At 44.3% G+C, this 16,123-nt stretch overlaps 1 protein-coding gene across 9 annotated transcripts in view; it reads left to right on the forward strand.

The window, feature by feature from the left end:
• LOC111261399 (uncharacterized) overlaps positions 1 to 16,123 on the forward strand; it is a 62,994-nt gene that overhangs the window by 34,282 nt on the left and 12,589 nt on the right. For 2 of the 9 annotated variants that reach the window (XR_015311494.1, XM_086968690.1), the window contains exons 2-3: positions 6,137 to 6,304; positions 7,961 to 11,823. Coding sequence is in view for 7 of the 9 variants with exons in the window: in XM_086968690.1 (XP_086824816.1) it covers positions 11,811 to 11,823 (13 nt within the window). In the remaining 2 variants the exon portion in view is untranslated. Of the gene's footprint in view, positions 1 to 6,136; positions 6,305 to 7,436; positions 7,792 to 7,960; positions 11,824 to 12,154; positions 12,257 to 16,123 lie in introns of those variants that run through there. The other 7 variants (XM_086968685.1, XM_086968688.1, XM_086968687.1 and 4 more) reach the window with 7 other exon arrangements.

The raw sequence follows: 16,123 nt of genomic DNA on the forward strand, positions 1-16,123 counted from the left end.
TTTTATTTTGATTTCTTGGCTCACGTACCGTCTAACTACGATTCAACTTATTCCCTAACAGTATTGCAACATTTTTGTTCGATACGCAAGATCTACCTAAGATTTAATCCTGCCGTAATTATCAGTGTCGCATTCTACCACTCGTGTAGGCCTGTTCAAACGGAAACTGTTTACGCCTGATCGCACATTTGTGTTTGTAGGGTGATTTATCTTTCCGCCGGCTGTGGATATCTCTCTGATTACGACTGTTCTGCAACGTACCTCCAGCGTGCCGCTTGCAACTCACCGTGGCACCATAACCTGGTTCTCTCTAACCTCTAGCCTAGGATGGCCCCTAGCTATCCTAGGCTAGAGGAGTACTGCATGTTGCCAATCAGTCGACAGGCCAGCCAGCCAGCCTGATCGGACCGCCTAATCCTGTCGATTGACCAAAGGCTACTGTTGCCCGTCAACATAGAGTTTAGATACCTGTCCGATCCATCGCTGCCGCTGCTGCCCCTGTTGTGTCAATAGGCCCACGGTTGTGTTGAAAGGAACAAAAAAACGATCGATGCCTGCTGTTGGGGCTTTTGTTGCGACAACGATGTTTCAACGATCTAAACCATCAACATGTTGCCATTGGTTGATGTCGACATCAATACGTGCCTCTGTATTACATTGTGTTTCGTTTGACAGTGAAACTAGCGTAGCAGATCGGTCAGCGAGAAACTGGCGCTATTTTACTACGAACCTCTCATTTACTGTCTAACTGCAAGACTGGTTAAAAAAGAAAGCAACTGTGCGTCCTGCTGGTCCTTCAAAGGAACTGCCTTCTTCAGCCTTCAGTACTATACACGAACATTAGCTCGATGAGGGTATCAATTGCCAGGAGCCCAAACCGAGGTCGAAGGGAGGACAGCAGAAGAAAACAAGCAAGTAAACAGTATCATATAGAGAAGCCGATTTTCTTCCGCCTAATGTGTTAAAAACCCATAATACATTACATATATGCTGGTAGACAAATTACGTTTACTTTGCATTTAGGATCCCCCCCACTGAAGCAGAAATACGTTTCTCAGCTGTTCTCAACTATGAAAAAAAGGAATATAGGGCATAGCAGGTCTTCTGTTATAGATAATTCACCAATGCAATCAGGCCCGTTTCTAGTAAAACCTATATAATAGTATGAGGTAAATAAAATACGCTCGGAGCTTCGACGTGTACAGTCACATGTATTCTCAGTTGCGAATCACTGGTATCCATCCATCCGTACCTCGACACAATGGAACGAACGAACAAAACAACTCAGATTCATGCAATGATACATTCCTTCGGTTCGACCGGTTGTCTTTAGTTCAAGCGATGAGTGCACACTTGAGACATCTGCGCAAAAAGCAGCGGGGGAGACCTACGTCAACATTAGTTTTCGACCAACCATCTCAGCAGATTTAATTCTTGGTTTTGTGCGCATGTGCTAAAAACGACCCGAGTGCAGACAGCTAGCTTGACTGTCGTCGACATATGAAACAGCTTTACGGAATGGGTAAATCATGGCAAAATGCCAAGATACAAGGCCGGAGTATCCATGCCCTAAACGAAAATGCTATAAGCAGCGGCCGACTATAATGGTGAATCAGGGACGCTTCTAAAATAGCTTTGATAGCAACGTTTAATGAGATCACCATTCAACAACACAGTCAAGCCCTGACACTCCGGGAAGTCACATCTGTGTCGTCGATGCATACATTTATCTATACATTGCGTCCTATACTAGCTTTTATCTTTAGGTTTCTTATAGATATTGCAGTCGACAGCTGAAGTTCGGTGGGAACGTAATGTAAGTAAACAGTCCAGAAGTGTTTCACCAGGATGCAGGCAGAACGTAAATGATGATCGTTATAAGTCTAGAAGTATATTTTCTGTCCTTCACGACATTTCTCCAATAGTATATGACCTCTAGTACTTGTAAAATAAATGCAACGGCCAACTCGCGAAGCGGGCTATATAGATGCCGCAGGCGTTCCATTGTGTTTACTTGTGTTGAATGTTCGCCATGCATAAGCTACGGAACACGGAAGATGCACGACTCTCCGTCTCGCGTTCATTGCATCGTACAACGATGAAACACGAGATATGCTATGGAGGCAGGTTTAGCCCTTCCTTGTTACCATCACCCCACCTCTAAAGGGTTGACATGTGACCTAATAGCCGGTGACTGTAGACCGGTGGTATACCCACAGCAACCAATCGGCGCGCCCACGCAGCTCACAAGTACACAAAGAAGCTCCTGTATGATGTGTGTATAGAAAAACCCGTACAGATACACAGATCCTCTGCCTAGAGACATTACGATTGTAGTGTGCCTGTCGTACCCATAACGCTGTCGCCGTTACTCGTCCTACCCGGTCATTCGGCTGAGTGCCACCTATTGCTAGGTGGACAAAAACGATAGATCGTCTCAGTGAGCCAAAGGGATAAATTATGTAGCTGGATAAAGGTAGACATAGCCTATGTGTATGTTATAGATACGCATACGGAAGAGAAAACCTATAGAGTAGATCTGCACAAACTGGCTTGCGAGTGTGGCTGAATCGTGCGACACCTGGGGCTGACGTGGCGGTGCAGTGGCCTACTGAACCGTTATACTAACAATAATGATGCCTTGATGGTGCCCCAACGGAATAAGTTCAGTAGTGATCGCTGCCACCTCGTACAGCTACGTATACGGAATAGCTATAGACCCGTGACTACGTGCGCCAGGCAGGCCAAAGCCAGTGAGTCGTCCCTCAGTCATTCACCTTATTACTCGTTTGTCCGCGTCATGTCTCAGTCATATGATGACTGTTGAAGGGCGGGCGCGCTGTTCCCAAACTGAAACGTCTTTTTAACGGCGACGTCTACGCTAACAGCGAGTGCCGCGAATAGCACGCTCTTGATCTTAGTGTCCGAATAATGGCTCCTGTGAGAGCGGAACTGGCTCGTGCACTCGCGTCAAAGCACGCACTGACCGATTAAACGCAATAGTACTTACTAGATTGGCTCCCTGAACAAGCTTCTGCAGGCATTGCCAGACAGGCAAAATAAATATACAGAACAGGCAAAACAGGGAGTGAAAGAGATAACGTATTTGTATTACAAGTATTGTACAACTGCAGCGAACAGGGTTGTCGTGCACGACTGGTTAGAGCTGGATGAAGCCGACGCCCGCTACCAATTAAATGTCGTCCTGAGAAGGCTGCCCAGGCTATTTGTGAGTGGCAGCTTTTTAAGGAGCGAGTCACGGTGAGACAGAGGGAAAGATGGAATGATGTTATTGATGCTGCTATCGCAAGAGGTGGTAGTGGTAATACTGTCGCTGCTGCTACTGCTCAAATAGACAATCGAACAGAGACGGCTCAGCCAAAGCGGACCACTGAGCCGCATGCGGACGCAGAGTACCCAGGGTGCATTAAGACTGTTCTGTAGCTAGTACTGTTTCTCGCAGCAAAGGCACGGACGAAACGGACAAGGTTGCCGTGTCCTTACCATGTATATTTAGGCTTTTCGTAGCCGTTTCTGCTCGGCGATATGATCTTTGGTAGCCGACAGGCTGGCCTGGTATCGCCGTCGACTTTAATGGCACGTTCTGTCAATAAAATTGCGAAGGTCTACAGATTTTGCAGCGGTGCTAGCGGTCGTTCGGTTACCGTTTAAACGGCTACAGCAGCGGCAGTAGCAAGCAGCGAGCGGGAGCCGGATGAGAAATACAGAGAACCACTCATATCTATGGCTCGACAAGCGCGTCGCAGGTGCGCCCTCTTATCCATTCGCCATATGATTATTACTGACAATGGTACTAGTGATAATGGTGACGACGGTCACGGTGCTGATTCTGCGTTGACAGATTTCGGGAAAGGGAAAAGAAAGACTGTGCGTGAACGCCACTTAACAACAACAATATAGGTTAATGCCGGCTAACGCCGGCATATCAAAGAAGATTCCCCTAGCCACGAAACCCGTAGCACGGAAGCGTACGAATGTGCTTTTGTCCACTGCGCATTCCTTACCTGTGTAATACATTTGTCGCGGGTGTCTGTCCGGCTGTTCGTTTGTCAGCTTGCCAGCAAGATAGGAGACCGATTATTTGCGGGGTCAATAGGCAGGACAGTCACGGCTTAGCCGATGGTCGCACTGGCCACTTGACTTCCCGTCTAGACCAGTCATCTATATAATGTCAACTATAATAGGAAAAACCATTTGATAGCAGGACCCTATTCATGGTAGCGACGACAACGGTAACAAGAGCGGTAATATTCTTGCCGCATCAAAAATAGAAGTAGTTGTATTAGACGATGAAGGTGCTGGAAGAAATCTTCAGACAACGAGATCATGTATCGCAAGCTGTCAGTCTGCGCCTGGCTTTGCCCAGCCTAACCTGGGTAGTAAATCAACGATTTGTCCCATATTTCAAATAGCAAGAAGAAGTTAGTGACCGCTTGTTAGACGACATCCATTTGTTGGTATGGTAGGTCACTACTGGTTCGTTAGAAATCGCGTCGAGATCTGACGGAACGAGACGAGCGGGGCTGGTTACTCGATTAACAAAAACGTTTGTAGCACTATTGAAATATGGTACCACCTGTACTGTTATGTTTAGATTATGCCAGCAGATGTAAGAGTGAATTATTGTAGAAGATGAGAAAGGGTTACCCTCAAGAGCGATTGCTTTCAGTGGCCATTAATAGTGTGATCGTGATATATGCTAAATTATGGCCTCAAGTTGATTTAGGTTTGCTCTTTGGCTACGGTTACGTAGTATTATTTTTAGTAAAAAATCCTTTCGTTGCTTTTTGATGATCGTTTATGTCACGAACTAAGCCTAATATCGCTTATTGGCTGTAAGCTGAAAAATGGGATGGGCCGGTTCATCCCAAGGAAACTTGGGGAACACCAGGAAATGGTTCACCTGGAATTGGATAGTTTAGCAAGGACTTGTCATGAATGTACCAGCAGCGTACGTATGCCCAACAAGTTAGGCCCCGCTAAGGCTACTAAACGCCGTATGACTCTTTCATTCAGAAGCTAATTAGGACCTCCAGTCTTATATATATATGTACGTTTTTATAGGTCATTATCATGATTAGCTTTAGCGAGTTTATATGTTTATGCCTTATATATATGCCGAAAACAGTTTCAACGATTTTTTTGCATCTAGGATTGCCTTGACGAGCGAACACCATGGTGCAAACAACGTTTCTTTACGTTAAACACTACAAAAAGATTCACCATAGACCTGAATGTAAACGGAACAAGGACAAACTGTGTGAACAGTTGAGGGTTTATAAAACACCCAAATGTAGAAGCTGCTTAGTTTTCGGAAACTTTGCAAAATAGGTATAAGGCTTCTTTAAAAGCGATTGTCTTTTTTGGTTGTCTTCTCTTACAACTGAGAATTTCTGCGAAGTATCGATATCTTTTCATTGCTGTACTTTGCTTTATCAAACGGTCTAATATTTATTAAAAAAAACTTCCTCTGATTTACCCAGATATAGAAGAATTACAGCAAGAACTTAACGGATGAACAGCAGCAGCAGCAGCAGCACGATGAGCATGAACAGTAATCATTTAATTGCAATGGGGGCCCGGCATAATTGACAAAGCGCAAATCTTCAGGTTTCAGGACCAATAGAACACAGTAGCACAATATTTTAATTAGGCCAAGTAATCGAAAAGAGGTAACCGGCTTACTGAAGCCATATCATCGAGTTGCTCACTTAATTCAGTGTGAACTAATCAGATAAAGCCGCAAAAGAACACAATGACTTGAATAATGCAGTAGCTTTACTAAAACAGGCCGCAACGAGTTTGACTATAGAATTGGGGTTCAGACACTGCATGAACCGGAACCCATTTTTGGACAGACTGGAAAAATATAAAACCTAAAAAATTGGAAAAGTAAAAAACCAAAAAAGAAATGAAGTGAAGCAGCTTGTCTGGATGCTTATAGGACAAACACCAGCCATATGCTGTGATCTTTATTAGCGCAGAAACAGTCGGACTGTATCAGCGATTCTCTACCCATGTGTATTATTAAAGTTCAGTTTAAGCCAGCTAGGTTACACCATACCCGTAACGAAGCAGGTAACCGTAATACCCTCGTTATGTTTGTATTTTACAGATGCTGTCTAAAAGGTTCTCGGATCTCGACATACAGTTACCCCGCGGTAGCAACAACGTCGGGCACTACCTACGAAGGATGATTTTTTTCCAAGATCAGATGTTCTTATTTACTGTTCTCTTGCACCTCTCGTCAAGCACACTTTTTGTATGCCAATGGATGCATTTGGTGAGTAAAGGGTAGGCGCTTCTTAAAGATGCTAGCGAAGTACATTCGTGTACGGGTCTTATACACGACTCCACTGAGCTCAGATCCGTTACCATGTTCCTCGCTATAGTTGTAGCCATATTTTGGCCATAGCTGTAGCAGTGTAATTGGCCAGAATCTGTTTGTCTTTACTCACCTTGTCATCATTCATCCAGCTCGAGTTTAACCTTTGAGTGTAGATATATGATAGTATTATAGAACAAAATAGGACAAAAGGTAAAGAAGCATTTTATTAAAACAAAACACTGCTCACAAGATGGAATTGGCTATATTGTTCGGTTGTCATCTTGTGCGACGTTATCAACAGTGAATTTCTGTATGCGCTTGGGTTTCGATCTCGAACCTTTAGCTGAAAGTTCATATGGTTGATTTGCTGGGGTCTGCCGCGCAAGTAAAGCTTTCCTACGAAAGTTTAACTATATACGAGCGGATTAGAGTAATCGTTGGTCAACCGTGTTGATTTAGGTAAGAAGCGGCACTGCATCAACAAACCCAATCATCACCTTTTGTCGGTAGACGGGCGCCGCCGCTACGGTCAGTCATTCCGTCCGCCCTGACACTGACTGGCAGCAAAGCCGTAGACTTTGCTGCTAGTGATAGCCGCACTGGTCCTAGCGCCACGAACTACTACTACAACTACTACTTGTAGCAATACTTGTTGTAATGTTAGCTGTAGAAGCCAGTGTACAGAATTGTCCTTTGAAGCCCATGTGTCATTTAGTGCACGGGTTGTCATCACTGGTTTGCAGATGATACTGCTATCCAACTGTGACCCCGTAGACTTGCCGTTCGAGAAGCAGCCTAGGGACGATAGGATATTGCTAGCAGCAGCAACAGCAATAACAACCGGACGTAAGACACTAAGTGAAGCCACACAGAAAGCAGTAGAAAAGCATACTGTTTGACCCTATACACGTACATAGTACTCTAGGTATGTGACATGAAGATACATGAACGGCTTTTCCTGTCGTATTCTTCTTTCACCACGTCGCGTCTTCCCACTGCTGCCGCTACGGCTGCTGCGACTGTTCGATGGAACCGATGATCACGACAACATATAAGGACGCGCTGGAATATGCACGACGAGATGAGAGACACGCCAGTGCAGTGAGACTGCGTCTCCCATGCAGTTGAGATACGTTATTTTGTCACCTTTAGCGATCAACCAACCAGTACACTTACTACCTATGCATCTCAAGACAAAATAGATTCTGTTCAAGCTTATTGATGACTTGAGGCTCTTTGACTAACTTAGGTTAGAAAGACTTTAAAGCTCACAAAGGTTTTGTGGGGCGGTCGGCCGGAAAGGAAAAACAACCCGGAGAAGCGAGAGCAGTGGCAAAACGATCAGGACCTTTCACGGAACGTCTAACGTTGTTCATAACAATGAATTCGCATATTTGCGGCGAGCTACGTACTTATCAATCTTTCGATAAACGACCTGTAAGGTGATAATGAATCTTCATTGAAAAACGCAAATTCTCTCAATCTACTCAACGATGTCTACCTATAGCGAAGCCCATAGAATTTCCCCTGTCTTCTTTTTCCTACTAACGTTTTTTGGCAGCACTTTATCAATAGATGCTTCTACTAATCTTTTGATAATTTTTATTCCAGGTAAGATATCTGTTTCGGTTCCGGGATCACCCAAATATTATAAAACGAGTTTCTTGGTTCCGATATAACTGCGGCTTAGCTGTATAATGGTTGAAGACGAGCACTTTTTGTATGAAGCCTTGTTCTTCTTATCGTCTGCGCGTCGTATCGCAATAACTAAATCAGTCGATCTAAAGAGACGAGGGTCCTGGGTGACTGCTGCTTTCGTTTTCCTCCTGCTAACAATTACGTAAAATATCGCAGTGCATATGTAATAGCTCTTTTCATATAATTGCCAAATACAAACTTAAGGAGAAATTTTATCATGCTGTCTGATGTCGTTAGACGATTGCTACTGCACGTGTTAACCTTAGGCAAACTATGGTGTGACAGATACGCCAAGCTATAACAAACTCTCCGCTTTTGCAGCCAGAAACCGTCGCATTCGTTCTTTAACTCCTCTGCTCCTCAAAAGGAATAGCAGAGGAAAATGGAAGTAGTTTTGTGGTTCTGTTGAATGTGGCATCATTCTGATTTTATTTATAAAATCCGCCACTGATTTCCTACGAAATCGTCCTTGTACACTCGTCATATACTCGTCGTACACTCGCCATTGACCATCATAGCCCTTGTACACTAACGACGTAGATTCAAAGGCAATGGAAAGGCCATTTAAAAACGATCGACTTTTGGACTAAGCTAGACTTGATTTCACTTACGTGATCTCTGCTTGGTATAGCCGGTTCAACTAAAGACAGCCTCAACTCCCTTGCGATGCCAGTAGCTCGCCCCCTAAACTCACATCGTATCGCCTCATATTAACGTTTCGAGTTTTCCGTTCGGTACTGCCGTCAGGCATTCCATCAGATTCCTGGCTCCCAGTGCAAAGCGAAACATTGCTAATCTTGGGCCTTGACCATCAGATGTTCCTAAGGTTAGCAGACAAACACTAAGTTGTCACGGAGACCGTCCCATCTGTCCCATATCGTCTAACAATGCGTTAGCGAAGGGGCGCAAAGCACGACAACGACGCCAGCAATGGACCAGGATAACCGGATGGAGAAGGTGGTTCCGGTAGATCGAAATTGACAAGTATTACCCAATCTCGCCACATCGGCGGCGGCTGCAGCCTCAAGAGGCATTGACGCGACGAACCTTGCGTCCCATACTCGCAGTTGATAATAAACCCAACTAGCTGCCTCCTCGTCAGTTACCGCTCTACATTCGACTAAAAATTCATTGTTTGATTGATACTACTTGTTGAGACAGGCGTGCCTAAACAGCGATACACATGCCAGCCAGGTTGACAACTACTACTTTGGAGCAAGATCAGTAGGAGGTCGCTCATCATTCGAACATTTTCTAAGCGACGGGCAAGTAAGCAATCCTGCTCAGACCGAACCGCAGAACGGAATGCAGGCTTTAGAGCCGCACTCTCAAGAGTGATACATGCAGGTGAGGCTTGCTTACATAACGAAAACGACATTATCAGCGATGACAACGATGATGCTGACATCGACCGACGACAACGACGGCGGCGGCCGATAAAAAGCAGCTAGCTAGTGGGTGTCACGCAGTGAAAATGGATCAGAAAGGGGCTCGTTGTGTACTTCGAATGGAGCTCGTGGTCGTCACTGAACGCACGGTAGAAGTAGCACTCAGAAGGAGTGACGAGGAAATATGTGAGTTTGATTTTTCCATTGCTGAACGACGCGGCAATCTGACGGATTAGACGTGAAAGCCACCAATGCGGGTTTTTTCTGGTGCTAGATGAAATGATGCCCTGGCAGCATCGGGTATAGTGGCATTTCTAGAAGCCGATTAGTTTGTATATACATATATATATGTATGTATGTTCTTGGTTGGTTTGTATCGAGCGCTCCTTCTTTTTGCGCAAAAAGATGAACAGAGAAAAGGAACTAGTTTATAAATTGTCGATCCATATTTATCTGCGTATATCCAGTAATCTTGATCTCTTCTTTCGAAATCCTGTTGGTGCTCTACCGCGAGTAAGTTTTCTTCCCTCCACTTCGCAGCGAGATATTTTTGCTAACTTGTGGATTTGGAACACTCTGTAGACTTACGTACTCGCAACATCCATGTTCAGATTGTCATACCATCATATAAACCAATATAGCGCACTTACTGTTCGAAAAGTACACTTATGAGCGTAGTTGTCTATGTTTATAAGATAAGAAAATAAAACAGCTCTGCACCATTATGTGATAATGTCACGATATACCTGAAACAGTGAAATAAATCAATCAGTAGCCGCGTGATTTGGAACTCGCTCTAATATGGTTGTACCATACACATTGTTCGAGCTATAGAAATACCAGTATTAGTGTCCTTTTCTCGGTTAACTATCATCCAGTCGTTGATAGCGAGTCGTAAATATTTAGCGAAAAATCTTCGTCGTGCACGAAAGATGGCCGCATCTTCAAAACGAGCTAATACTATAATCGGGCGTTATTATCTTGTAGTGCAGTATAGTGAATTGGTTTTCAAAAGCAGTGAAAATAAGTGGACACTAAGATATCGCATCATACAGATAGCTTCGAAACAGTCTATGTCTCTCTTTCTCGGTATCTGTACCTATAGAACAGTGTATGTATAGGAGGATGGCGTCAAAATGGGCAGTCGTTAAAGAAGCCTTGCCTTCGCTAATGGGGGGTAGGTCTTCAATCAATTTAGGCGATAGACTGACAGAACAGGTCAATTCAGTTGATTGCGCATAAATCTATATTGCATTACATTACTATGGTCTTATACGGAGTAGCAGGTTTTTAGGCCAGATAATAGGTTATGCCATTTCACACTATGCCAATGACAAGCTTTTTGAAACTTTTCAAAAAAGCTGGCACCTCAAACAAAATGTGTGTAAGGCTACACACTACACTTCATCATAATTTACTTCTCGATCACTTTTTCGGATCGATCGATCGAAAAGACCCTTTCCCGTCATTTTTCAATGAACTACCTAACGCCACAGGGTCTCCAGAAAGACAAGGCTGACCTTTCTTGTCCTTTCGGCTAGTTATAGGAGCCCTCTTGTTTCACGCACGGTTAAACAAGAGGGCTCTAGACTTGTTCGCTAGTCGTGTGTCGAACCGAATGACAAACAAGACATTAGATAAAACGTCTGAATTGTTTTTCTCTATAAGGCAGTGGAGTACCTGCAGCAATTAGTTCGGTACATAATCTATGGGTAGTCGCCGTTTTCTTATTTGCATTGCTAAAGAAACGCTGCTTTTACTCCAAGCGGAATATATATGTATATGGGTCCCCTTGAGATCGTTCTGAAACAGTCTGCGTTACGTCTATTATTTAATCGTGATTGGAACGAGGCAAGTCGCAAGTTAAATGATCAGCATGTAAATGGTCGTTACTTCCACATCGACGTCAAAGCTTAGGCTTTTCCGTCAGCTTCTAGCCAACAAGTGGCGATACTGTTCCAATGTGTTATGGAGAAAAAATGATGTTTTCAAAAAATTACTGTCAAGTGACAGAGGATCTAAAGTGCTAAGCATACGGTGCGTTGAGAAGCAAGGCAACGAGCCGCCTTATCCGGCGGAGATCGATCGGCTACCCTATGCCGCTTATCAATTCATTGAATGAAGAATGACGTAATCATTCCATGTCAATCAGACGTTCAGAATGTGGAACTATCATAACAGCAACGAGAAAGGCAGAAATAATAGCCACCTTGGAACAGAGGTGTGATAGTGTACCTTTCCACGCTCAGGAGAAGAGACGCCCCCACGTTTCGGAGGATCAGTAGCGTGTCCCGGATCAAGACAGATACGTATCATCGCAAGATGTGCTCTGCAGATGGCTCTGCAAAGTACTGGCTAGAAAATATGTGCATGGCATGAGTTGTTCACGTAAGTAACTACCGACACGCTGTCGTTCCGCTTAAATTTTCAGCTAAATCTTGTAAATTGGCTCTAGGTTTTTTTCTTTAAACCATAGTGTAGTAGGCTTTAATTCGAATTTATTTGTTGGCATGATGGCACCAAAAACGGGATACTAATATTGTTATCTTTATATTGGGACCAAATGTTTGGGCGTCACAAACATGTTGAACCTGTCAAAAAATATTAACCATCGTTTCGATGTTTACTTAATAACAGTATTAGGTATTCATGTGGTAATGTTCATTTTATTCAAGGCTCCAGTATATCTTATATCGTTTGTCTATGTTCCTGTTATAAGTTCTAGTTGCAAAGTACATAATTTCGAGAGAACGCGAAACCGAACATAGAGAAATACGCAGGAGAATCGAGTGCATCCTGATCGAACGAACGCAGATAAAAGGTGACCAGATACGGTCTGCGCACCGTTTCGTGGAAACAGGCAGGATAGAGAAGGAAAAGGCGCGACAAAACACCTATACTAAAATAATGGATAGTATCACCAGAGAAACTGCTGGCAGATTGGTACACAATCGCGTAGTGGTATTCAGTGCCAGCTGTTGTGGTAGCTTTTTCTAAATCAGAATACTTTGTTTTTGAAGCCGTCAAGGAGAGATCTGTCAGTAGGATGTAAAATAAAAACCACGTTTCAAAGTCAGGGAGCTGCCTAAGAAGGACAGGGGATGCACGATAAGGACTTAAATCTAAGACCAGAACAATATGATTTTCCATCTAGGAAATCACCTCGAGCCATTTTTTAAACGATTGTTTAGGTTATTAACTTACTATAGAGTTCTCAAAGAACACAGTGCAGATAGCCTGGTTTGCTTTCACAGCTTTTTTAGCACTGTACAGGAAGCAGGACGAGCGTCTTTAAAGTCAAGCAGTATTATAATGTCGTTTTCATGCTCATCTCTGAAGCTCGAATTAACCTCAGATCTTTGTCATCGAGACCGAATATTGGCAGTAGCCCTACAGACTAGCGGTACTTAACACCTGATCATCCGTCGTCGGGAAGCAAAAAATAGTAACGACTATTCCTTGTGCACCAGTGAATCAACCCGCCAATTGGTAGACAAGCCGATTTCGATTACAGCCACCGAAAGATTTGTCTTCCAGCGTAAGAAAACTCGTTTTGATGGTTGTAACATTGGTCGCCGGCCGCTGTTCACCCCCGGAATAATCGAATTCATCCGTCCCGTATCTTCTAGTTCTTATTTAGTAATGACGAGCTCTATGAAAAGCCTTCTCACCTTTGCTAGCTGTTCTGTCTGTATCAGCCGTCATCGTTAATTGTTGCGTATAGAAGAGGAACTGCGCGATCTAATTGCGATTGTGTCGTAAACAACGTTGCCCGTGTGACCTGCGTACCCAGGTAAGGGATAACACTCGATCGATCGATCGTGATGATTGCTAGCAGTCGTTGCTAACTACAGTACCAGAATCAGCAGATTTAGCTTCTCATATATGCGCGCACAGGCTGAAGCATCCTTATCCATGATCTAAATGCAAATCGCATTGCAAAGCTCAATCGGCCCAGCTGTTCAACATCCAATTTCGTTCGCACCCCCCGGAGAGACGTTATTGAACACAACTGTATTCTCTCATCATGCAGCTTCCTTCCCTGCCTTGACACCGGCCATAATGCTACTACGCCAGGTTCGCCGCGCTCCACAAGTTTCACCCGGCGGTCTATCTGCTACAAGTGACCCTTAGTGATTCCCGACATATTCAGCCGGGACAGGTCCCGCAGTTCCGCTAGATCGAAATACATTCTGCAGCCATGATCATTGACGGCAGTTTACGCCTTAGCTCGTCTCTAAATATGGGAAGGCCTAGCGTGCCCTGAAAGGTCTTCGCCTTTCCATAGCCATAGCACCGCCTGTTAAATTAGTTTTTCTTGTTCGCTGGGGGGTGGCCTCTCAGTAATCCTCAACAAGTAAATCGAAACAGCAAGCAGATAGCAAGATATGCACTTATATATGTTACGAGCGAATTAACGAACTGCGTTCAGCTAGATCATTACGCGTAATCTGGGATTGAAAAGGCAAAATCCTTACCTAGGCCGCTGCAATTTGACCACCTGGATGACTTAAACTATCAGCTAGCTTCGGTACGAAGTTAAAATAACCTACGCAAGACCGTGAAATTCTCTGTTCTGTGTCGCACAAGAAGCCTAAAGTTTGTTGTATCTTCAAGCAGAGCTTGCACGCATTTTACTTTAGCAGGTGACGGGCGACGCGGTTCAGCTTTGTGCCTTAACTTTTTGATTGACTGTTAAGCTCTGTAAGCGTCTCAAATCACAGAAACGTTTCTCATCGCAGCCTGTTTCTCTACGCATGAGCTGCACAATCTTCGCGCGTATCTCCATATATCTATGGACATTTAAAGGTGTTTATGTAGAGTCCTGTTACCGGCCTCGTACGCATTGCTGGGATGGCGATGACACCGAACAAACTAGAACTGACAACCGGCGACCGTATCGTTGGGCTGACCCAGAAACCTCATGCTGCAAAAGTCGCTGCTTTCTTCATACCCTTTTCCCTTGCTGAGACTTGGCTTTTTTGGCACTTTTCTATAAACTTCCCGTCACTCAGCCTTCCCTTTTAGCATAGTTACCCGACAGCCTCTTTTACTCTCCTGTAGCAGCAATAGCAGTAGTGGCCCATCTCGCTTCAACCTTCTGCCCAGTCGGGACAGAACACCATCCTGGTCCCATCTTCCCGTCGTCATCAGGATCATGATACACGGAAAGAGGGGAGTCTATGGTTGGTTAGGTCCTTGGATAGAGCAGAGTCCCCTAGGCTGAGTACTTTTTCCCAGGCGAGTGGCTCTACCTGCCGACGTATAGGGAAGAAGTAGGGCGACAAAGGTGGCTGCGACGAGGACGACCCTTTCGGGGCTAACTGCGTTGTGCTTCACACTCGTGAAACCCACTTCGACGGCGAGGGCGGTGACAGCAGAAGCTGTGTCCGCGATTGTCGCTCCGTGCAACAGTAGCAGGAACGGATAGCGGCCCGCATCTCTAATCTTATCAGCTGTTCCATTTCAAATATTTATATATATGCGCATTAATAACTATGCGTATCTAGCACTTTGCATTGTCCGCCGTCGTAACGATGCAAAATCTGAGCTAACCTGAGAGAGTTACTACATACTACGTACTCCTATATCGCCTGACTATATATATGATAAATTAAGTAAATAGCATTAGTACCTATCAAAAATAGGCTATGCAACGCGCTTTAATAGTTATTGCGATGATGTGTGGCTTATGGTCAAGGTAAAGACGCACGGTTCGTTTGGTGTTGGAAGCCAGCTGCTTGAAACAACATTTAACTGCAAAGCCCGGAACATGTTATGCTCGTGCAAAGTACTATGAGTAAAATTTTCGGTTAACCTTCTCTATTCGGCTCGGCAAAATGGCAAAAATAATTATTTTTTGTCAGTACGTACACTCTAGTAATTGGGCTGCCAGGAGAGTCAAGATAACATAGTAATCAGTAATGCCAGTCAGGAACTAGACTCCAGAAGTGTTACAGTTTAACAAACAGTCTGCGAGCAAACGTTGGCGTTCTTTTTCACCCAAAACAAAAACCCAGTTCGTTTTTTTGCCCCAAAGACCCCTCGTCGGTTCTGCAGAAAATCAACTATGCATACTTGCCCATGACGCCGCAAACAATAGCGTAAGTAGTTACATAAATCTGTGTAAGAGAGAGTGTGTGAAAGGCCCTTGTGTATACATCTATATGGTCGTACTGTTGGCCAACGAGCTCTTTTGAGTGATGCTATGCTATTTCAACGCGGCATATAAGGAACGTCGAGGACTTGTGGCCCTGAGCGAGCGTCACTGGTTGCGGCCGTCGCGGTCAACCCATAAAAAGAGGCCGGCCGTATCGTTTTCGTTGAATCGCTCGTTGTGCTTGGGACATGTTTTGCACAACAAAGGAATATACCAAACCCGTACTGAAAGCTGTGCCGACCATTTTCTGCCCAGATTACTAGCACTGAAGATATGCCGGTATGAAGAATATTAATACTGAACTATTATTGAATGCGTCACGTTAGTATGCTTTGTTTGTCTAGATGGAACCCGGTGCACCTGATTGATTGGATTGCAAGAGACCCTGAGGAGCAATCTATAAAGCGGCAAGAGCAAACAGCAATAAAAATGTCCAATGCAATGCCAACATTATGGAAACGTAACAAATATTAAAACATAAAACGCAATTATTGAAAGGCGTTCTACTAGCGCTTACAAACATTGACG

This window comes from Varroa jacobsoni, unplaced genomic scaffold (assembly GCF_002532875.2).
Source record: "Varroa jacobsoni isolate VJ856 unplaced genomic scaffold, vjacob_1.0 scaffold_554, whole genome shotgun sequence".
In the NCBI taxonomy this organism is placed as follows: Eukaryota; Metazoa; Arthropoda; class Arachnida; order Mesostigmata; family Varroidae; genus Varroa; species Varroa jacobsoni.